This window comes from Octodon degus, unplaced genomic scaffold (genome assembly GCF_000260255.1).
Source record: "Octodon degus isolate 3935 unplaced genomic scaffold, OctDeg1.0 scaffold00075, whole genome shotgun sequence".
Taxonomy (NCBI): domain Eukaryota; kingdom Metazoa; phylum Chordata; class Mammalia; order Rodentia; family Octodontidae; genus Octodon; species Octodon degus.
In genome coordinates, this window is record NW_004524651.1 from 6,578,172 (window position 1) to 6,600,013 (window position 21,842).

General features: G+C 57.9%; 1 protein-coding gene across 2 annotated transcripts; it reads left to right on the top strand.

Annotated features, from left to right (window-relative positions):
• The first annotated feature begins 332 nt into the window (after nt 1-332).
• Emilin2 (elastin microfibril interfacer 2) lies at nt 333-20,777 on the top strand. 2 transcript variants are annotated; one of them, XM_023720368.1, is made up of 7 exons: nt 333-361; nt 9,949-10,124; nt 11,801-13,615; nt 17,465-17,842; nt 18,855-18,887; nt 19,330-19,458; nt 20,032-20,777. In XM_023720368.1, exons 1-7 carry the CDS (start codon nt 348-350, stop codon nt 20,367-20,369), a joined length of 2,883 nt encoding a protein of 960 aa, XP_023576136.1. In that variant the 5' UTR covers nt 333-347; the 3' UTR covers nt 20,370-20,777. The 2 variants fall into 2 exon arrangements, with proteins under 2 accessions (XP_023576136.1, XP_023576135.1); XM_023720367.1 differs by having other exon boundaries at nt 18,855-18,878; nt 19,321-19,458.
• The last annotated feature ends 1,065 nt before the right edge of the window (nt 20,778-21,842 follow it).

Below are 21,842 nucleotides of genomic sequence, written 5' to 3' on the forward strand. Positions count from 1 at the left end.
ACTATGCAGTCCAAGCTGGCCTGTGACTCACAGTGACCCTCTTGTCTCAGCCTCCCCAGTGCTGGTGTGACAGGCATGCGCCACCATGTCCTATGCTGCTTTGGGGGCTGCTGGCACCCGATCTGTCCCCGAGGCCTTCCCAGCCCTAAGGCTTTGGCTGTGTCTTAGGAAACAGCTCTTCCTGAGTGCTGAGTGTGCATCCGAGTGGGTGCGGCATGCAGGGCCACATGCTTGGGCGCTGGTTCTGAACCCCAGAGCTGAGGACTCTTCCAGAGTTCGGGTGGCCCCCGCCTGTCACACACTCTGATTCATTGCTGTGGTGAGACTTTCTTCACTTTTCAGAACTGATGGCTCTCTCTGAGTGAGTTAAAAAATAGCATCGAACCCTTGAAGAGATGATGTAGCGGGCCTGGCTCATGCAGGAGGCCCAGGAGAGCACAGTGGCCCCCAAGGAGAAAGCAGCTCTGGGAAGGAGGTTAAGACAGGGTTAACATTAGCTTCATCTTACTTCCTTTTTTTTTTTTTTTTTTTTTTTGTGGTCCAACGACTGGCAACTGGCGCTGGGGCCATTGCACTGAGCTCTGTCCCCACCCTTAAAAAAATTGTTTTCCAACAAATCCTCACTGAATTGTTAAGTTGCCTGTGCTGGGCTCAAGCTTGGCATCCTCCTGCCTCAGCCTCTCGAGCACCGGGATCACAGGCGTGTGCCTCCTGCCCGGCCTCCTTCCCTTCGCAAAGGATGAGGAACAGGAAAAGGCCACGAGGACTCAACTCTCCTCCCTGATTTGCAGTGACTGTCGCTGTTGCAGGCACAGGCGTCACTCAGAACAGGCCCAGCTGCTCCTCATTTTCTCCCCACCTAAGCAAATACTACATGCCGGGGACCCCGCCTGAGTTGCGTGGCCCAGCATCTTGGGAGGTGTTGGGTGGGGACCCCGGGCTGGGCACTCTGGCCAGCGGGTCCCCACATCTGTGGCTTGGAGCATCCTGGACAACATGGAGTGGTGGCCCTCCGCCCAGCCCTGCCCCACTGCGGAGGGGACCAAGGAGGTGATGTCGCACAGGGCAGAGGCAGCTTTCGCAACCACTCCCTCTCCCCAGCCCAGCCAGCACGCGTTTTGCTGTGCACCTGCGCTCTTGGTGCTGAGCTGTGTCCCAGACCCTTTTAAGATGGGGGCGGGGGTCTCACTACATGGCCTGGGCTGGGCCTGAATTTGCAGCTTTCCTGCCTCAGTCTCCCCGAGCACAGGGACCCCAGCGGGCTGCTGCCGTACTACGGAGATCTGCAAAGGTGCAGCGGTGGGGGGAACCAGCGGGTACCTAAACACTGAGCGGAGAGAGGTGCAGTGGTACTGATTTCAGCTTCTGGTTAAAGGAGAATTTGTTTGTGCTTACCAAGACAGGACTCTAGCACTCCGCGGTCCCCCACGAGAATGCGACTTGCGTCTCTGGCTGCATGGAGGTTCGGCTGTGCCAGTGCAGGAGGGACTGCTTTTTGAACACAGCTTGCTTGAGGCGTGGTTCATGCAGACTGTAACTGGATATTCTGGCGTGCATGCAGGCCCGCGGAGCCACGCTCACTGTTGAGATAAAGCACAGATCCGTCACCCCGCATCCCCGGCTCCCTGGGCTCCCCGCCCCTCCCTCTCTGGAACCTGCCCATCTGCTCCCCATCCACCACTGCATTTTCTAGAGTTGATGTCACTGGTGTCATATGGTGGGGGGCAGGGCCAGGCTGTTTTGAGCCCATTTTGTGGGTCTCCCTGTGTAGCTCATGCAGCACAGGCTGACCTTGAACCAGCGGTGATCATCCTGTCTCAGCCTCCTGAGGGCTGGGATCACAGGTGTGTGCCACCATGCCTGGCTTGGCATGAAGCGGATATTTATGACACAGAGCTGGGCAATGTGGGGATTGTGCAATACTCCCTCCTACCCTCCAGTTGGTAGCTGGCGTAGGCACTGAGACGGAAGTGATTTGGAAACGTGTGAGTGGGGTTGTGGGGCAGCCACGCAGCGTGGCCTGGACGTTTGAAGCCAGGGAGTTGTGCCCAGCCACACAGGTGTCAGGGAGGATCTGGAGGCAGGACACCTTGGCAGGTTCTGCAGGTGGCATGTGGGGATCCAGGGATGCAGGTGCAGTGTCACAGGCTCAGGTCCCTTGTGGCTGCAGGCCATGTCTCCAGCATGTCCCCAGGTCACCTTCCATCCATGCACATTTCAGTCAGAATCCCTGGGGAGACTGAGGGATGGGCTGCCATCTCTCCCGGGGACCTCTTGTTAACTCAATCACCCATAGGTGGGAAAGGCCCTTCCGAGTTGAGGTCAGGACACCAGCATGGCTTGTGGGGGACACAGTTCAACCTCTCATGCGACAGTGGAGAGTTTGGGCTCAATTTTCAGGTAGAGGGGAGTCTTGAGTGATCTTGATGTGGGAACTCCCAAGCTGTGCTTCCAGAAGTTACCCTAGCAGGTGTGAGACAATTCCTAAAAATGAGTGGACACATGGGCCACTGTGGACCAATCAGAAAAGAGCAGTTTTCAATCCTCCATTTGCACCATGAGCACAGCCAATCAACCACTCTGTTTTGCTCTTTCATTTACATTTGGCAAGGATCTGGCTGTGCGGCTCTGCAGGGCAGTTTCAGCCAGCATTGGGAAATGAGTGTTCCCCAGGACCACTGCCCTCCCTTCTTTGCACGCAGAGCAAGCCAGCCCGGGAAGTTTGGACATGAAAGACCCTGCCCCGTTTCTTTCCCGGGGGCCTCTGGGAGTCTTCTCTAAACGGCTTGCTCGGGGCTGGTGAGATGGCTCGGTGGTCTGGAGCACCTACTTAGAACAAGTTTAGCAGATCACAGGGACCGCGGTTCAGTCCCCCAGCACCACATGCCAGCCTGCCCTGCCCCCTGGTGGGCTGAGCTGGCCACACACACACACACACACACACACACACACACACACACACATAAAAAAAATTAAAAAAAAAAAAAAAACGGCTTGCTCTTGCCCTCAGAATGGATTATTTTTCTGTCTGCTAAAACAAACACAAATGTTAACCTGGTACCCTGTGCACTGAGAGGTGGGGCCGCTCCGAAACTGGCCTTGGGGCTCCCAGGCGCAGGTGAGCTCCAGCCTGGCTGCTTTGCAGCAGCAGCATCCTGGGCTGGAAGTCACCCCAACACTGGAGTGGTCCTTAGCTACAGAAATGGGGAGGAGGAGCCTGTGTTACTATGGCAGCCACAGGGGTTGATTGGAGGTTTTCTGGATTGCTTTCATCCAGGAGCCAAACAGAACCTCACTCTTCATCACCTGACCTTGGAAATGAACTCCAGGGCATCTTGGGGGGTGGGGGAGGCGGGAGACGCAGTCAGTTGTTACAGCAGGGACCCACGCTTTTAGTTGCACGCACATTATTGACATGGTAAATAAGTACACTGTATGTACATCTCATAAAACTATATTGTTTCAAAGCACTTTTAGGTCTGGCCTGGTGGTGCACACCTGTAATCCCAGTACTTGGGAGGCTGAGGCAGAAGGATCACTGAGTTCGAGGTCGGCCTAGGCTACAAAGTGAGAAACTGTCTTAAATAAACAGGGCCGGCCAAAGAGCTCAGTGGATTAAAATGCCTGCAAGCAGGCTCAGGGACCAGGGGTTCCATCCCCAGGCCTACCCTGCCGGCCCTGCCCCTGGGCACACCGAGATGGCTGGGCATGGTAGAATGCGCCAGTAAATCCAGCTCTTGGGAGGCTGTAAACAGGCAGATCAATACGAGTCCCATCTACTAGTGAGACCCTGAACACCCTGTAGACCCTTCCCTAAAATACGAACAAACAAAAAAACTTTTCCATACAAGAATTTTATTTTATTTTTGCCATCAGTCTCCCTCTTATTGTAGTTTACCTCACTATGGTTTTTCAGATTTTCATTTTTACTGGTCTGCGTTTGCATCACATAACGTTCGCATTCCTTGGGGAGGGGGCGTCCGTGTGTGTTCAGGGCTGGTAGCTCGGCTCCGTCCTTTCGCACCCCATCCCCATTTCTTGGTCTCCTCATTTGCCGAAGAACCATCTCCGTTTCCCATTATCCAGTCTTGCTCCTTCATCTACTCAGGCATGGGTTTCTCACAGAAGGAGAACTGTGACTCGTACGCTGGCACACACAGCACTTTCATTCTCTCCTTGTCTGCAAGGTGTAAGACGCGTGCTCATGTCCAGGGTCGCCCAGGCTCAGGCGCATTTGGCTCTGTCTGGCTCACAGCCTCGGTCGGGTCTGGGGTCTGTGGTGAGAAACGCTGTGGTTGCTTGGGTCTTACCTGTGCCTCCCCAGGTGGCTGAGATGGCTGCACACTGGGAAGGGGGCCCTGGGAAGCCATGGTGAGGGCCTGGGAACTCCCGAGGCTGCTTCGCGAGGTGCTCGCTGGGCAGAGGGGTGGAAGAGAGAGTGTCTGGTTCAACTCTGCTTGAGTGATTAAGAGTGAAGTTGAGCTTGGGTTTCAGTTTTAGTCATGGAGGCTGCAAGTTTGAGCAACTATACGTGGCTTGTGTGTTTTTAAATGGAAATTATTAAATTAGGCATGGTGGAGTGCACCTCTGATCCTGGCGCACAGGATGCTGAGGCAGGAGGATCACTGTGAGTTCCAGACCAGCCTGGGCTACAAAGTGAGCTCAAGCCCAGCCTGAACTGAATGGCGAGACCCTGTCTCAAAAACACCCCCTGCCAAAAAAATCAATTCAGCGGAAATCACTATGTGGCCAGGTGGCGTGGTCTTTGAACATAACCCTATGCTCACTGAGTCCTGGCTACCATGAGGCTTGTGACATGGTGGCCTCTAGAGAGGTCAAGCAGCCGTATGGGCTCTAACTTGGGTTGGCGGTCTTCACGAGTCCTCTGAGAGGCTTTTGCAAAGCGGTATGTCTGGAGCTTGGACTCGCGGTGCTATCGTACAGGTTCTTGTCATGCACAAGCCTTGAGAAGACACCAGATGACCTGAGAGGATGAAGGGTGTGGGCCCGGGGTGTAGATGAACTCGGAGAACGTTAAACCCTAAAAATGCACAGCCTGTGGACCCAGCGCTTGGGAGGCTGAAGCGGGAGGATCACCATGAGTTCCAGGCCAGTCCAGGCTATACAGTGAGTTCAAGACCAAAAAAAAGGGGGGGGGAGTTATCTTAAATAACTTTCTGGGGGAAGAAATGGGCCTGGCTGTAGCCCAGGTTGTAGGCTGAAGGCCCAGGCTCCTCTGTACGGCCTTCCACGTCTCTCTCCTGCACACAGTTGGATCTCAGTGACTTAAAGAGACCCTGGCCCAGGATTTCTCAGTCGCCCTCCTGCAGGAAAGCATGCTGTCGTGGTCTTTCTCCAGCTCTTTAAGATTAAGTCTGTAGGGACCGGGGAGATGGCTCAGTGGAATAAGCGCTTCCCTGGCAAGCGCAAGGGTCTGAGTTCAATCCCTGGTTCTAAAAAAAAAAAAAAAAAAAAGATGAAGGTGGTGTCTGTACCTGACACCACCTAGAAGCACACACAGCCGGCCTTGGGGTCAGAACTCAAGACTTGGGTCCTAGGTTAAAACTAAAATTCCAGTCCTAGCCCAAGTTGTTTGTATGTTGGGTCAGTTGTAATTCGTAATCCACTGGATTTTATTTGTGAAATTGTTGGAATCAAAAGTTCAAAGCCTCTGAGTCATGGGGGAGCAACCACATGTTCGTAAGGAGGTCAAGAAACACTTTTTTTTTTTTTAAATGAGTGAACGATTTTTATTGAAACCCTCAAAGATTAAAGAGGACCAAGTGGAGAATCTGGGCGCTGTAGCTGACAGTCTCCTCTCGCTGTGCCATTCATAACAGGAACGAACACTGCAAATGCGGAGGAGACAATCTTGGCCTGAGCCTTTTAAGTGCTAAAGTTGTTACATCAAATAACAAAATGCAAAGTGTCTAATTTTTCCTTTCTTTATTTATTTGCATTAGTGGGGGTTGAACCCAGGACCTTTGCACTGAGCTGCACCCTCACCCTTTTTTATTTTTATTTTTTATTTTGAGGTAGGATCTTGCTAAGTTGCCCAGGCTAGGTTTAAACCTGTGATCCTCCCGCCTCAGCCTCCCAGAGTGCTGAGATGCAGGTGTGCATCCCGAACTTACCCATGTAATTTTTACTTTAAAAAATGAACCGAATTTTAAGGGAAGGGAACGTGAGCCCTGTATTCCAGCTTGCTAACAGATGTCAGTTGGAACCTTTTTTTCCTCAAAGATCCTTGTTGTCTCTCTGGTGCCCTGGGCTTATGAGAGTTATGGGCCCAGGAGGTCCTGGGTCCTGGGTGAGAGAGAGATGTGGCACCTCCGAGCCCCGGTGGAAATCCAGTCCCCAAATGACGAGGGCGTCTGCAGCGACCTGTAGCACAGGTGACTCCCAAGGACATCACTGCAGCTGTTACTGGCCTTAAATCCTTGCTGCCTCAGCTCACCTTAGGCCAAGCTCTCTCCCACTTGGGTGTGTGGGGACGGTGGCCCTCACAGAGAAAGACGAGGGTGGCCCCTGGCCACAGCAGACAGGTGCACTGGGCCTGGCCCTTGTCTGAACACTTTCGCGTTTTACCCAGCGTGGCCACAGTTAGGATGTCACACGAGAGTTTGTGTCTTCCAGGCGGGCGTTTTCAGCTCTGGGATGGATTGGCAATGGCAGAGCCGCCTGCCTGTCCACACAGAAGCTCCTCGGCTGGGTTTTGTTTGGGACCGCAGGGCCAGCGCTCTGAAGGTCCGCACGCCTGCGAGGCGCAGGCAGGAGGATCGCTGTGTGTTCAAGAACAGCCTGAGCTATAGAGTGAGACCCTGCCTCAAAGAATACACAAAAACAAAAAATCGAAGCGGCTGCCGCACGTTGGGCAGGGAGCACTGGCTGCCTGGGATCTGCGATCCTGGCGGGAGCTACGAGTGAGCTGGGGGAGGGACGCGGACCCCTCCCCTGCGAGGGGGGAGGGGAAAGAGGCAGGAACACGGTGGGGGGAGCTGGGGTGCGGGCAGGCGGGGCCAGGCCGCAGATGTCTCAGCCGGCAGCTTGGGGCTGGGGTGACTTCATCCGGGTGGGGTGCGGCCCTGGGACTCCCGGCTGGGTGTGGGGCAGGGGTGCTGGAGGAGGGGCGGGGAGCGGCGCGGGCGGGGCCCTGCAGCCCGGGTTTGGGGTTTGGGGGTTGCGGCCAGGCGGGCCGGGGGCCCCCTGGGGCGGTGCTGGGGGCTGAGCGCCTGGAGATGAGGTCAGCGCCCTGCAGGCTGCAGGCCGAGCGGAGCAGCCTGGCGCCTGCCAAGCTCTGATGGGGAGCCGCGGCCGCCACCTCCTCTCTCCCGTGGCTGGAGACCCGGGAGGCACCGCCCGCCAACCCGCGGCCGGGGAGGAGAGGACCCAGACTTGGAAGGCCGGGCCGGGTCGTCGGGGTCACCGCAAAGGACTCGGAGAAGCCCTCAGCCACCAGCGACAGGCGCGCTTCGGAAACAGGCGAACGCGTGGCCCTGGTGTAGGGTCCGTTTTCTAAACACTGTAGGCGGTTCCATCCTCAGATTTTAATCAGAACTCAGCGATCTGGCTTTCAGATGCGTAGATGCGCTCTGACTTTCAGAAAAACAGCTACTTGCCCGGCATTGTGGCTTTAAGATTTAGGTGCAGGTTTGTAAAAAGCCGAACAGAAACAGTTCCCGTTTCTTTGCCACCCTGCTCTTGGTTTCTGCAGGCAGACATCTAATTAAAATGTGGGCAGGGGCAGGAATCTTGATTGCTGTTTGTGTCGCAAGAGCAAGCAGGGCCCACCTCCTGGTACGCAGACTGTAGATCACACACAACTGTATTTATTTATTTTGGGTTTTTGAGCCAGGGCCTTGCCAGGCAGTTCACGCTGGCCTTGAACCTGCAGGATTCCTTCTGCCTCAGTCACCTTCCCAGCCAGTGCAAGAGGTTGCAAACTGCCAGGAGCCGGCCAGCTCGCGGTGGGCTTGGGCGGGAAGTGTTCCTTCCGCAGCAGCAACCCCACTTTTCTTCCAACTTTGAGCTTTGTGGGCTCTACGGCCTGATTGCATTTGCTTTTGGCAAAGTGTCAATAAATACAAAAGGTCGTTTATTTATTCATCCATTGACGGTTAAAAAGGAGATGACCCAAACACAGAGTCGCCAGATGGTTGTCAGCAGTTCCTAGAAGGCACAGCGGCTCCTCGGGCTCCTTGTGTGCCGCAGATTGCCCAGGCCAGGCCTTTTAGCGAGCTGTGGGACGACCCCACCCCCATCCGGCCCGCGCAGGTGGGGCTTGCTAGGTCACTAACTTGCTGGGCTGCTCCACCTGGGAAACCCTCCCCTCTCCTGCGGGAGGAGAACCCCGAAGCCAGGCACTGTCACCCAGCCCCAGGCTGGGCCCTTCTTCCCCTTGTGGCCTGCATCCTGGGCCTTCAGTTTTTCCTTCTTTTTTTTGGCAGAACTAGGGATTGAACTCAGGCCCTTGCACTTGCCAGGGAAGCACTTATTCCACTGAGCCATCTCCCTGGCCCCAAGGGCTTCAGTTTTAGTGGCCTGTGTCAGTGTCAGTGTAACACAGGGCTGTGGGCATGGTGGTACTTGTAATCCCAGCCCTCAGGAGGCTGAGGCAGGAGGATGGGAATTTTGAGCCTCACAGACAAGGAAGGATAGGCTGGTCAAACTCTGTCTCAAAGAGAGGTCCAAGGGTCAAGAGGGGGACAGATGCGCTGATCCTCAGGAGTGCCAGATCGGGACTGTCCAGAGAACGTGCTGGGATGGTGGCAAAGCAGTTGAATTCTTGGAATTCAGGACCAAGGAGGAGACTCTTTTTTTTTTTTTTTTTTTCCGGTACCAGGGATTGAACTCAGGATCTTGTACTTGCCAGGCAAGCACTTATTCTACTGAGCTATCTCCCCGCCCCCTCCTTTTTTTTTTTTTTTTTAAGAAAATAAAACAGTAAAAACAAAACCTAAAAAATAAAAAACTGTTAGAAACGATACAGAATTTCACTAAACAAAATGATAGCAATCCAACAATGGTCCTTACATTGCATATGGCTGTCTTCAAATTAGTTGTTCAACTTGCCAGATATAAACATGCAAAATTAGTCAAGAGGAAAAAAATAAGCATTAACTGCTCCTTTCAATTGACCAGCAGAAATTGGCAGCACAGTTATCCAAGCCATCCTGTGTGTGTATATGTATTTCTTTTTTCCTTTCCTTCTTTCTCTTCATTTTATTTTATTGAATGAATTTACACAGGCACACATGGCCACGCCTTACTCGGCTCTCTTTGTGACTGGAGGGGCCACCTGGTCTCCACCCCAGGGGCTGAAGCTCAGTGTGGTTCTGGGAAGACTCAAGATTTTCGGCCGCTGGGGTCAGATGTGTGGGTCACTGGGGGTTTTCCTATGGACAATGGCTCCCGAGACACTTGCAAATGGAGACATAATATCACTAATCATTGTTTGACTAATCAATGATTGATCTACTTAATGACTAATAATTATCATTAACACCTGCAGTAGGGCAGACGCTTTGTTTAGAAATGAGGATGTTTCACTGGGCACAGAGGTGCACCCCTGTAGTCACAGCCCTTGGGAGGCTGAGGCAGGAGGATGGACATGAGTTTGAGTCCAGCCTGGGACATAGCGACACCTTGTCCCAGAACAAAGGAAAGACAGTGGCAGGAAGGACGGCATAACTGAGCTCAAAGAGGAGATGTATTTTGATGGGGTCTGTGGTGGGAGTTTAACAAACACTTTAACAAACTGTGTTAGGAGTGACCATCCTGGCCAGTGAGGGAGGGGGCAGGTGGAGGTGCAGGCAGGGGAGGGATGCTGGCGCCGAGCCCTGCTCCCTTCTTTCCTTTGGTGGCTGCTTCTGAGGAACGTGGCTGCCAGTGGGGCTGCCTCCACCCTGCAGGTGCTGCCGACTGAGGAGAACCTGTCCCCCACCACAGGTACCGTGTGAACTTCAGGCCCCGGTATGTGACCCGGTATAAGACAGTGACCCAGCTGGAGTGGAGATGCTGTCCCGGGTTCCGTGGCCCAGACTGCCAGGATGGGCCCCGGGACCCTGCCAAGGGCCCGCACCCCTCGCCCTCACGGCCACGGAATAGCGTGAAGAAGGCCACAGGTAAAATCTGTCCCCCAGCATCCCTGTGGGCTATGGCTTTCCAGGGCAGCAGAGAGATGTGGCCATGGGCTCCACTGCTAGCGCTGGAAAGCTGAGGAAAAAGGCTGGCCATGGTGGCATATGTCCAGTAATCTCAGCACTCAGGAGGCTGAGGCAGGAGGGTCTCCTTGAGTTGGAGCTGAGTCTAAGCTTCAGCACAAAACCAGCCTGAACTACCAAGTGAGACACTGTCTCAAAAAACTGAAAAGGAAAGAAAAAACAGAATAGCATCGAAAGTATCGTTATTGTTTAATATTTAATGTATAAGACCCATAAATGTGAGTTTAAAGGAATTAAAAATGTCTTTCTAAAACTAGATAAATAGAATCATTCTCATTGTCTGAGATGAGATATCTGCACAACTGAGCTCCAAGTTAGAATTTTCACCCTTTGCTCACCTGTTCTCTGAAATGGAAGACTGAGATGATCGAGAGGACTGTTATAATCTGTCAGTGCTGGGCGTTGAGCCTAGAGTGTGCTCACTGAGCTGCCCACAGCCCATTTGACTTTTGGGACAGGCTCTTGTTAATTCTCTACGATGCCCAGGCTGGGCTTCAACTTGTGATCCTCCTGCCTCAGCCTCCCAGAGGCTTACAGGTGAGGTCTACCACGCCTCCTGCTACTTTGATTTTAACCAGTGATACTTGCTGTTAATGATCTTGTGCAAGCCTGGGAGCCCAGCTTTCGGGAGGCTGAGGCCGGAGGATGGGCCATGAGTCCGAGGCCAGCCTGGGCTGCACAGAAAGCAAGGCCTCATCACAGAACCAAACCAAACGCAGCCCCAAAGCCAGAAAAGCCCGTGCAGAAGTTCAGAGACAGCGGACCACGAGCTTCGCATGGCTGCGCCCTTCTGACTCCTGCGGCCTAGCCTTCTCCTGGCACGGCTGTCTTCCGGTCCTGCCCTTCCCTTGGTGGCTGCCCCTCCTTGGGTCTGCTTTCCCGTGTCGCTGCAGCTTTTCACAGCTTCCTTGAGGTTTCTCTCTGATTCAGCTCATATTGTTGTCTGAGTCATGGCGTGGTAGTTGTCATTTTCTTTCTTTCAGATGTTTCTTGGGGGGGTGGTTGTCCAGCGATGCCCAGAAATGGACACTCCCTGACCCAGGGGACTCTCAGCCCCGCTGTGTCCTGGCTTTAGTTTCACTGCCATCCTCACAGGAAACGACGTTGAGGGGGCCCTTTTCCTAGGGAGGACAGTGGAAGGCGGTCAGGGCTTGTTCTGAAGATGCCTTCAGGTCCAGCGTGGCCGTGGCTGGCAGTGGATGGGTGGCTGCTGCTGTCTGGGCTTCAAGTGGTTTCCCATGTTTATCTACTGCCTGGGGTGACGCACTCATATGATGTGGGGGTGAAGTGAGTTTCCGACTCTGGTTACTGGTCCTGTGGCACAAATGTGTTCCCTTCTCTGTCCTGGCTTTTTTGAGACAGGGTCCCAGAGTGTTGTACAGGCTGACACTGAACTCACCACATAATCCAGGCTGGCCTCTAGTCCATGGTGACTCTCCTGCCTCAGCCTCCTGAGAGGAGGGCTTGCAGGGGTGCGGCTCCACCTGAGTGCCCAGGGAGCCCGGTCTGTGGTTCTGGCCGATTCTGGGAAGGAATCCAAGGCTCACTCACTGTGCCCGACTTTTTCCTTCCACCAGATAATGAGGAACCCAGCCAGGTCTCCCCACCCAAGGCCCCTCTGCCCCCCACACGAGCCGCAGACCCAGGGCAGCACGCAGAGCCAGGTCAGGGGCTGCAGAAGCTGCAGGAGCAGAAGATCCAGGTTCTGGAGGAGAGCGTCCTGCGCCTCACGAGGACGGTGCTGGACCTGCAGGCCTCCCTGGCGGGCGCGGGCGAGCGCCACAAGCCCTCAGTGCAGGCTGATGCCGGCACAACGCCCGCGCCCGACCCAGCTGACCCCGGGGACATGGCCCAGCTCCCTGGCGGCCTGCACGGCAAGGAGTCCGGCATGAAGGACATCAAGTCAGAGCTGGCCGAGGTCAAGGACACCCTGAGGACCAAAAGCGACAAGTTGGAGGAGCTGGACGGGAAGGTGAAGGGCTATGAGGGCCAGCTGCGCCAGCTGCAGGAGGCGGCGCAGGGCCCCACGGCCACCATGAGTGCCCCCGAGCTGCTGCAGGCCTACGTGGACGAGAGACTCGCAGCGCTGCGCGCGGAGCTGCTGGAGGGCATGGACCGCAAGCTGGCCGACCTCAAGGACACCTGCGAGTACAAGCTGGTGGGGCTGCAGCAGCAGTGCGACGACTACGGCAGCAGCTACCTGGGCGTCCTCGAGCTGCTCTCGGAGAAGGAGGCCAGCCTGCGGAAGGACCTCGGCGACCTCCGCGCCCGGCTGCAGGACCCTGCGGCCCGGCCCGGCTGCTGTGATGGTGAACCGGCCGGCGACTGGGGCTCGCAGATCCGGGCGCTTGACCAGAAGGTGGAGCGCGTGGCCGAGGCCGCCAGGATGCTGAACGGGCGGCTGGACAACGAGCTTGGCCGCCTGGCAGTCCCGGAAGCGGATGTGGACTTTGACGCCCGGTGGGAGGAGCTGGACGCCAGGATCAACGTGACGGAGAAGAACGCGGAGGAGCACTGCTTCTACGTGGAGGAGACCCTGCGGGGGGCCATCGACGGCGAGGTCGGGGACTTGCGGCAACTCCTGGACCAGAGACTCCACTCCCTTGAGGACAGGCTGGACAGCGTCCTCCTGCAGGTGGCCAATGGCAGCGAGGGCCCGGCGCTGCCTGAGGCACCCGGCTGGGACGGCGCCCACGTCCTGGGCGAGCTGCAGCGCTTGAAGGAACAGGTGCGGGGCGTGCAGGATGGCTGCCTGCAGAGCCTGTCCGGGGGAGGCGCCCTGTCCCCTGGGGACCAGGCGCCCGAGGTGGGTGACAGCGTGAGCCTCTGGAGAGCTCTGAATGACTCGGTGCACCGCAGGCTGCACTCTGCTGAGCTCAGCATCCAGCAGCTGCAGGAGGACCTCGGGGCCCTGCATTCCCGGCTCAACCGCACTGAGGACAGTGTGACCCGTTTACAGAAGGCCGGCCAGGTTACCAAGGGCAAACAGGAGGTCACCCTCCCAGCCCCACAGGCGCCTGAGGCTCCATGCTGCGCCCAGCTGGAGGATGGGTGGCAGAGGCTGCAGGCCCGGGTGCTGGCCGAGCTGGCCACGTGCAGTGAGCGGGCACGTGGGGCACAAGGCGGGGTGGCCGCGGTCGAGGGCCGGGTGTCCCTGCTGGAGAGGACGTGCGGCAAGCTGGACTCGGTGGCTGGCAGCCTGCAGAGGATGAAGGAGGCCCTTGGCACACACGTGGCCGGGCTGTGGGCCTGCGTCCGGCAGATGAACCGCACCCTCGGGGCACATTCCAGGGACATCGCAGGCCTGCGGAGCTCCGTGCAGCAGTTCTACAGCCATGTCTTCCAGGTCTCCTCTGACCTGCAGGACCTGGTCACGTTTCCGCCACCAGCAGGTAAGCTGGGCTTCAGAGTTTCATCACTTTCCCTTTTCTGTGTGTGCTTTTTTTTTTAATTTGGTGAGATAGGATCTTGCTATGTATCCCAGGATGGCCCCAAACTTACAGCAATCCTCCTGCCTCAGCCTCCCTATGCTGGGATGGCAGGCATCGTCTCTACTTTGTTCCCTCCTCTTGTCCCTTGGACCTCGTTTGTTCAGGTGACCCAGGTCCGCATACCTTGTGATAGTCCTCATGGCTGCCATGGCCGTGTGTGTGTGTGTGTGTGTGTGTGTGTGTGTGTGTGTGTGCATGTGTGCGTGTGTGTTCATGATCATGTCCAGGCAGGGTCCCCAGTCGCTGGGGGGCACTCTATAGAAGGAGTCACTTGGTGGACCAGGCCCCTGGGCCCTGGAATGTGCACCGAGGTCGTGGGGCAGCGAGCGGTCACAGCCACTGTCCCCGGCAATCTCCACACTGTCTGGACCCTGCTTTCAGGCAGGATGGTTGACTTCAGTTCCAGGCCAGCTTGGGCTGCAGAGCAAGCTCCAGGCCAGGCTGAACTACATGGTGAGACCCTGTCTCAAAAAAAAACCTCAAACAAGGTGACACACAAGCAGTGTCTGCCACCTGTGGCGGCCCTGGCTGAGGAGAGCCCTGATTCGCAGCTCCAAGGGGCCCGGACCCACCGTCCCATGGAGCGACACGACTGTCAGCGCAGACAGGATGCTGGCCACCTGCCGACCATGGTCCAGGCCATGGGGAAGGACTGGGCTGATGGACAGTGTCCTCATCCAGAAGGGAGACACAGTCTCAGGGCAGAGTCGCAGTGGGCTGCAGGGGCGGCTCTTTCCATTCTTCTTTGATTTTTGAGTTACACTCTCGCTATGTAGTCCAGGCTGGGCTTGAAGCTGTAGCGATCCTCCTGCCTCAGCCTCCCTGCTGCTGGGAGTAGAGGTTGTGTCTCTAGACAGGACTGTGGCTTTCATACAGGACCTGGAAGGGAGATAGCGTTGCATGACCCTGTCGCTTTCCCATCCTTGCTTGTGTTGAGGAAAGACAAACCAGGGCCAGGTACAGGAACACGGAGGTCCCTGTCACTGAGCAGAGGTGACACATGACTGGCGATGACAAGCCTACTCCTGGCTGGCCCTGAGAGTGAGGCTGGCTGCCGCAGAAGGCGCAGGCATTCAGGCTCTTTGCCCCTTTCTCATCTTTTTCAGATTTTTTTTTCTTTACTTTTTAAAATTTTTTATTTTTTCCTTTGAGACAGGGTCTTGCTATTCATCTCAGACTGGCCCCAAACTCACAAGGATCCTCCTGCCTCAGCCTCCTGAGTGCTGGGATCACAGGTGTGCACCGCCCTGCCTGTGCTCCTCCTTTTCTGAGTTAGGGGCCTCTGGGAAGCATCTGGGGCCCAGACGTCTCTCTTCAAGCATCCACAGCTTCAGGCACAAACCCCTCAGATGAGGCAGGAAGATCCTGGCAGTTCACGTCCAGCCTGGAGAACTGAGCAAGACCCCGGCTCAACATAGAAACACATGGAAGGGGCCAGGAGGTGGCCTGGTGCAGGCCCTGGGTTGGCTGCAGTGCTGGGCCCAGGCTTCAAGGGACGTGGGCACGGTCACGCTGAGCCTTGTTGGGGACCCGGGATGTCATCATCCTGCCTGACGCTGGGACCCTGCGGCAGGGTGAGGAGGCACTGGCTTCAGAAAGGAGGGTGCAGGGTGACGCTGCTGTGGTCATGGAGCCTCTTCTGCGTCACACTTCTAGGAAGGGACAGCCCTGCCTGGAAGCCACAGCACTTTCAGGCCCCTCTGGTGACAGGACTTCCCTTTTCTTTTCCCAGTTCCCTCTCTGGTCTCCTCTTGGTGACTCCTCCCAGGGCCTGAGCAGGGCTTCTTTTAATTTTTTTTTAGTTTTTTGAGACAGGGTCTTGCTATGTAGCCCAGGCTGGCTTGCAGCAACCTCCTGCCTCAGCCTCCCGAGTGCTGGGGTCACAGGACCACGGCAGCTGCCACACTGCTTCATTTTAGGGGCGTGTGGCCATAACATCCCTTCTCATCAGGCCACTGTGCTGAGCCAGCCAGGCAGGGAGCATGCAGGCGTGGCGGGCCGTGGCCGCTGAGCCAGTCAGCAGGCCTGGGCCTGTGGGCTTTTGTGAATTCTTACAAAGGCCCAGGCGCTATCTCCTCACAGCCTGGCTTTGAACTTGACCCCGCCAGGCTGCGTGCGCCTGTGCTTCCCTGTACGGTGGACCCGGATGGTGGCAGCCCTTGTGCCCAGGACCTAGGGCCCCCCCCAGGGGCAGAACCAGCCTTACTTGGTGTGTGTGTGTGTGTGTGTGTGTGTGTGTGTGTGTGTGTGTGTATGTGTGCGCATGCGCGCAAGTGTCTCAGCCCGTGGCAGGGAGGCCTGGGACCTTGGGCTAAATCTGCACTTGATGCCTGGCCTGGTGTAGGCAGGAGGAGCCTCCTAGTGACACTGGCCCTGCCCTGCTGATTGCTGCTTCTGTTTCTCTGTGTCTCGGGATGGACTCCAGGCCCCACGCACGCCCCAGCCCAACCTGCTGCCCTGTGCCTTGCCTGCACTGCGAGTGCAACTCGGGAATTTGTCCCAAGAAGCCACACCCCACTGTGGCATTCAGCAGTAGCCAAGCACCTTCTGGCCAGGTGTGGTCCCAGCACCTGAGGCTCAAGCAGGAGGATTGCTGCGAGTTCAAGGCCAGCCTGGGCTACATAAAAACAAAAGCCCCTTCTGGAATGGGGGCACGGCGCGAGAGAGGGAGGAGCCTTTCTGTTCCCAGGGTGTCTCAGGGCTTGTCTGTTCTGTGTCTGTGGTGTGGCCCACGACATCCTGCTGCGCTGGCCAAGCCTGAGGCTGCTGCTCACCTGTTCACAGCCAAGGGCAGCCCTGAGCACTGGGCAGGTTGCTGTCCAAGTGGGGTCTCCATCAGCCTGTCCCATGTCCAGTTCCCCAGGTGGCACAGGCTGGCCTCAGGGGTGGGCTTAGGGGCCTGTTTGTGCTGGGATCTCTGTGTTGCGGGTGCCAGGACCACAGGAAGCACCTGTGGCCAGCTCTGCCCAACTGGCACTGAGGCCTGCGGGGTGCCAGGCAGCACTGCAGGCTCAGCCTGCTCTGGACCCGGGTCAGACACCGCCATGGCCAGGTGCCCCAGGCTACTGTGTACCCTGCTCCTCAGCCGAAGTAGGGCATAACAGGGGACAGGAGCAGGTGTCAGACAGGACACAGTCCCAGCACAGCAGCCTCAGGGTTGCGGGGGCTCTCAATCCCCTTGCTTCTGTGAGGTGGCATCAGCTGTTAATGCCAGCTATGACAGCCAGCCTGGGTGCTGAGGACTGACTGGGTGCTCCTGAGCCCCCTGGCATGCTGGGATGGACCCAGGGTGGCAGAATCAGGGCATTCATTGCACTGTGGGCAGGAATTAGGACATAGCCACAGGCCCTGCTGCCCTCCTGGCCTGGCCCTGATGGGGAACTGGTAGGATGCCATGGCCACTCTGGAGGGTGCTGGGCAGGCGGGATCTCGGTATGGCTGCAGAGCCGTCCTGTGCTTCCTGCTGGCCACTGGCTTTTTGTTGTGGTGCTCATGAGGGATGGGGATAGGGTAGGGTTTTGCGCCTTACAGGGGCCTGGGACGTGCCCAGTGACCCGATGACTACCAAAGCAGGGTCCCAGAAGGCTGTCCTGGGAAGGCACAGAAGCCCAGGGAGGCAGCTTCCGGCTGACTTGGGTGACCAGGGCCTGGCTGCTGGTAGGTGCTGTTCCCAGCCGGCTGTGGGCAGCGTCTGAGCTCACGGGGTCCCGATGCCTGCTAACCCGGTGCACCTCTGCTTCCCCTGCCCAGCTGAGGAGCCCTCTGCAGTGGCCCCCACGGAGGAGACCCCCCAGCTGCCGGCTGAGGCCACCACTGCTTCACCACAGCCTGAGCCGAGCACTGAGCTACTTGAGGACATTGTAGGACAGAGGCCCCCGGACCAGCGGCCGGTGCTCCCTAAGCGACCCCCACAGCCACGGCCCCCGGAGCAGCTGCCACTCCCACCTTTTCGGCCTGGCTGGGTGGCGCCACACTTGCTGCCAGGCGCCACGGGAGTTGTGATGGAGACCGGTGAGGCCGGGCCTCCAGGCCGGAAGCATGTGTCGGGCAAGGGCCTGCCCAAGGGCGTGGATGGGCAGAGCGGGCTCCGGCCTGAGCCCAGCGCCGAGGGCTATGCAGGCGCCCCAGGTAAGCCCTTCTGGGGAAGCAGGCAATGGTTGCAGGCAGGGGAGGGTTTGGAGCCACTTGCGGGGCACAGGTTCAGAGAGGGGCTTCCAGGGCATGGGGACAACACGCTGGAGCCCTCCCGCCAGGAAGCAACCAAGATGCTACGGTCACATCTCTGAGGGCCCCGCAGGCTGGCAGGGACCTGTCCCCAGTCGTCTGGCCCCCTGAAGCTCAGGCCTGCCTACAACGTGAAGGTGGGCATGAGCTGGGGTGCAGTGAGGACAGGGACCTGGGTCAGTGTCGGGGCCACTTCGGGCCGCACTGGGTGACCATGAGTATGGCAGGGGCAGCTGTGTGAGCTGGGCTGTAACCAGGCTTCCAGGCTGTGGCGTGGGACAGATGTTCTGCAGGGCCACAGCATGTCAGCCTCCGTGGGCTGAGGCAGCGCTACATGCTGCAGGGGCACTGGGCCAGCGTGTCCCCATGGGGACCAGGACAGTAGGACAAGGGTCCCTCGCCAGCTTTCTAATTTTTTAATGTTTGATCATCCCCAGGATTGAACCCAGGGCCTCTTACTTAGTGACACTCTCAACCCTTTAGTTTTTGTTTTTTTTTAGTATTTAGTACAGGGTATACAGGGTCTCACTACGTGGATCGGACTTGTAGTGATTCTCCTGTTTTCAGCCTCCTAAGTGCTGGGATTATAGGTGTGCACCACCACACCCAATCTCAGTCTCCATCTTGCACTCCGGAGGTGGGGCTGGCACTATTTTTCCCCCCAGCCCTTTAGTATTTATTTTGGGAGAGGGTCCCTGGTAAGTCACTAGGTTGTCCAGCTTCTCTTGAATGTGTAATCCTCCTGCCTCAGCCTCCCAGGGGCCTGGGATTATGGCTGCCTTTTCTAAAATGCCTTTGGCCCCCCCCACCCCATGGGGATGCTGAGCTCTGCCCGCACCTTGTCCCCTCTCCCTCACTGAGCTACAATGCCAGCTGCCATCTAGGATGACAGTGTTGACACCCCTTCTCTTTCCAGGGTACCCCCAGACACCGCCTGCAGCCACCCCAGGTACGTGTTGGTGGGACCCCCCCCGGGGGGAGGGGCAGATGGGCAGTGCTGTGGAGGTTCCTGTCCTCCATCACTCCAGCTCCTAGAGTCCCTGGCATGCTGAGTGGCCGGACCCTGTATGGTCCTGACAGCCCCCAAGGCCTAGGGCTCCAGCAGGTGACAGCAGCTGGTGTCACACACACACACACACACACACACACACACACACACACACACACACCTTTAAGAAATGGCCTCACCGTGTAGCCTAGGCTAGCCTTGAACTTGTGATCCTCTTACCCCAGCCTTCTGAGTGCTAGGCCACCATGCCCCACCCATCTGAGTCCCTCAAGCCTACCTAGTCCCCAGTGTTCTCCAGGGGTGACATGGTTTGTCCCACGAGGGCTTCCCAACCCGGGCTTGCTAAAGCGAACGTGCTGTCTTGCTCCATTCCCTGCCCCAGGGCTCCTGGAGCCCGGCCTCGTGTCCTTCTCCGCGGGACTCACGCAGAAGCCGTTCCGCAGCGATGGGGGCGTCGTCCTCTTTAACAAGGTGCTGGTGAATGACGGGGACGTCTACAACCCTGACACTGGTGAGTGCTGCATGGCTAGGACACAGCTGTGGCTTCCGTCTCAGCGGCTCTGCCACTGTGCGTGGAAGTCCCTTCTGGAGCCCGAGGCCCTGCCAGTGCCGGGATCTGTCCGCTGCCTTCGTGGGCATGAGGTTCTGTTGGGCACTCGCCGGGGCTCTGGGCCCCAATAGCCGTGGCGTTGCTGGGGCCCGAAGTCACTGCTGTCCCAGGCGGCAGCACCTCGGCTGCTCTCTGGGGCGCCCAGACCAGGCCCAGGAGCCCCCATTCACTTGCATCCCTTCTCCCGGTGGGCGCTAGAACTCCAGCCTGAGCTGGGCCTGGCCTGAGCTCTGTGCTCAGGGCCTTTCTTAGTGGGCCTTGGGGTGCTCCTCATGGAGCAGCATCAGGGTTCAGACCCGAGCTCTAGGAGGCCGGAGCCGGCAGGCGGCCATGCGGGGTGCGGGGCCACCTGCTCCCCCTAGCGGCGCACTGCTGCGGCAGAGAAGGCTGGGGCTGGGCAGCGCGGCTGGGCAGCGCGAGGAGGCTGGCGGCCCTGTGCAGCTGCCACCCAGCTCACCGCCTCCCGCTCCCCAGGCGTCTTCACGGCCCCGTACGACGGGCGCTACCTGATCACGGCCACGCTCACTCCTGAGCGCAATGCCTACGTGGAGGCCGTCCTGTCGGTGGCCAACGCCAGCGTGGCGCAGCTGCACACGGCCGGGTACCGGCGCGAGCTCCTGGAGTTCCACCGCGCGCCTGGGGCCGTGCACACCTGCGGGGGCCCCGGCGCCTTCCACCTGGTCGTGCACCTCAAGGCTGGCGACGGTGTCAACGTGGTGGTGACGGGCGGCCGGCTAGCTCACACGGACTTCGATGAAATGTACTCCACCTTCAGCGGGGTTTTCCTGTATCCCTTCCTTGGCCACCGCTAGGTGCCGGCCTTCGTATACTCAGTTGGCACGGACTCGAGGAGCCGGGTCAGGAGCCTGCCTGCCCCACGACGCGGGCCCAGGCAGTCACCGGACTGGGCAACGGGAAGGCCAGGGACGCCCCTGTCCCTGATCCCTCCCTGGCCTTGTCCCTAGCTCTGGCCCCACCCAGGGCCCAGCCGGACACCCCGGCTGCCTGAGATCTGGGGGTGGGCGGCCGGCTGCAGGGCATCTTGCCCCGCCCTCCCCGGAGAGAGACAGTGCAGGAGAAAAGTCCAAACACTGAAGACCCCCAGCCCCAGCACCCCGAGTGTCCAGTGCGGGTTCCTCAGGTGGGGACAGAGCAGACTGGCTGGCACGCGACTGAGGCGCAGAGCCGGGTGGGAGGTGGGGGTCAATAAAGACATAGACCACTTCCTTCTGTTCGCTTGCTTTCTTACGGCTCAGGAGTGACCTCTCTAGGGACAGAAATTCGTCCTGCATAAATTCACCTTGACCCTAAAACAATATGCAGCTATTCGGGGCTGGCAGTGAGACCAGATGTGTTTGGTCAGAGTTCTGCAGGCCCCTGCAGCCGCTAGCTCCTGACTAGCCAGCGAGCCCTGACGCTGCTGCTTTGGCAAGGTGCAGGCAAATGCAGCTTTATGGATCGGGCTCCTAAGAAGCGGCCCGACGTCCATGTGCAGGGCGGGACACAGCTCCCCGGTGAGGCCATGGGCACCACCCTAGAACCTGGCAGGCACGGGGTCTTCCAGACCAGGATGGGCAGAGGGTGGAGGCAAGTGAGGGATCTGTGGGCACGGGAAAGCGGCAGGCAGCACGGGAGGTGTGTGGGGAGAGCGGGCCCAGCAGCCCTCCCCACCCCCAAGGTTGGGCTGCGGAAGGAGCTTTGTTTCCAGGCAAAGGAACTCACAGGCCTCAGGGCCCCGCACCAGGGGGGGCGTGGCGAGACCTAGGCTCGCTGCCCAGCTGTTTTAAAGCTTGGCCTCCCGGTCCAGGAGTGGCAGAGTCTAAGGTTTTCTTGTCCTGGTTTCTGCGGCTGGGGAGCTGGCTAGAGACTGAGGCAGTGTCCCTGGCTGTCCTAGAAGTAACTCATGGAAAAACCCTGGGCAGCAGTGATTTCAGGAAAGCCCAGTTGGCGCACACAGTCCCTCGCCCTGTGCCCTGTGCCCGGGGCCAAAGAGGACAAATGCTCAACAGCCGGACTGCCAGGGAGCAGGCTCAGGACAGAACAGACATCTCCTACTCCAGGAATGTTCAAGAACAAGGGCAACTTGGGCCTCCTCTCTCGGGGCCCTTCTGATTTTGTAGTGCTAGGATTAAACCCAGATGAGCTGAGGTCAGGATACCAGGGTAGATCAAGGGCGGTTCCAGCAGGCCAGGGACGCCCACTTCCCACATGTCTGCTGGCCTCGTCCTGACAGTGGAAAACAACGCTAAGCGATACCTGCAGGAAGGAACCAAGACACTTACATC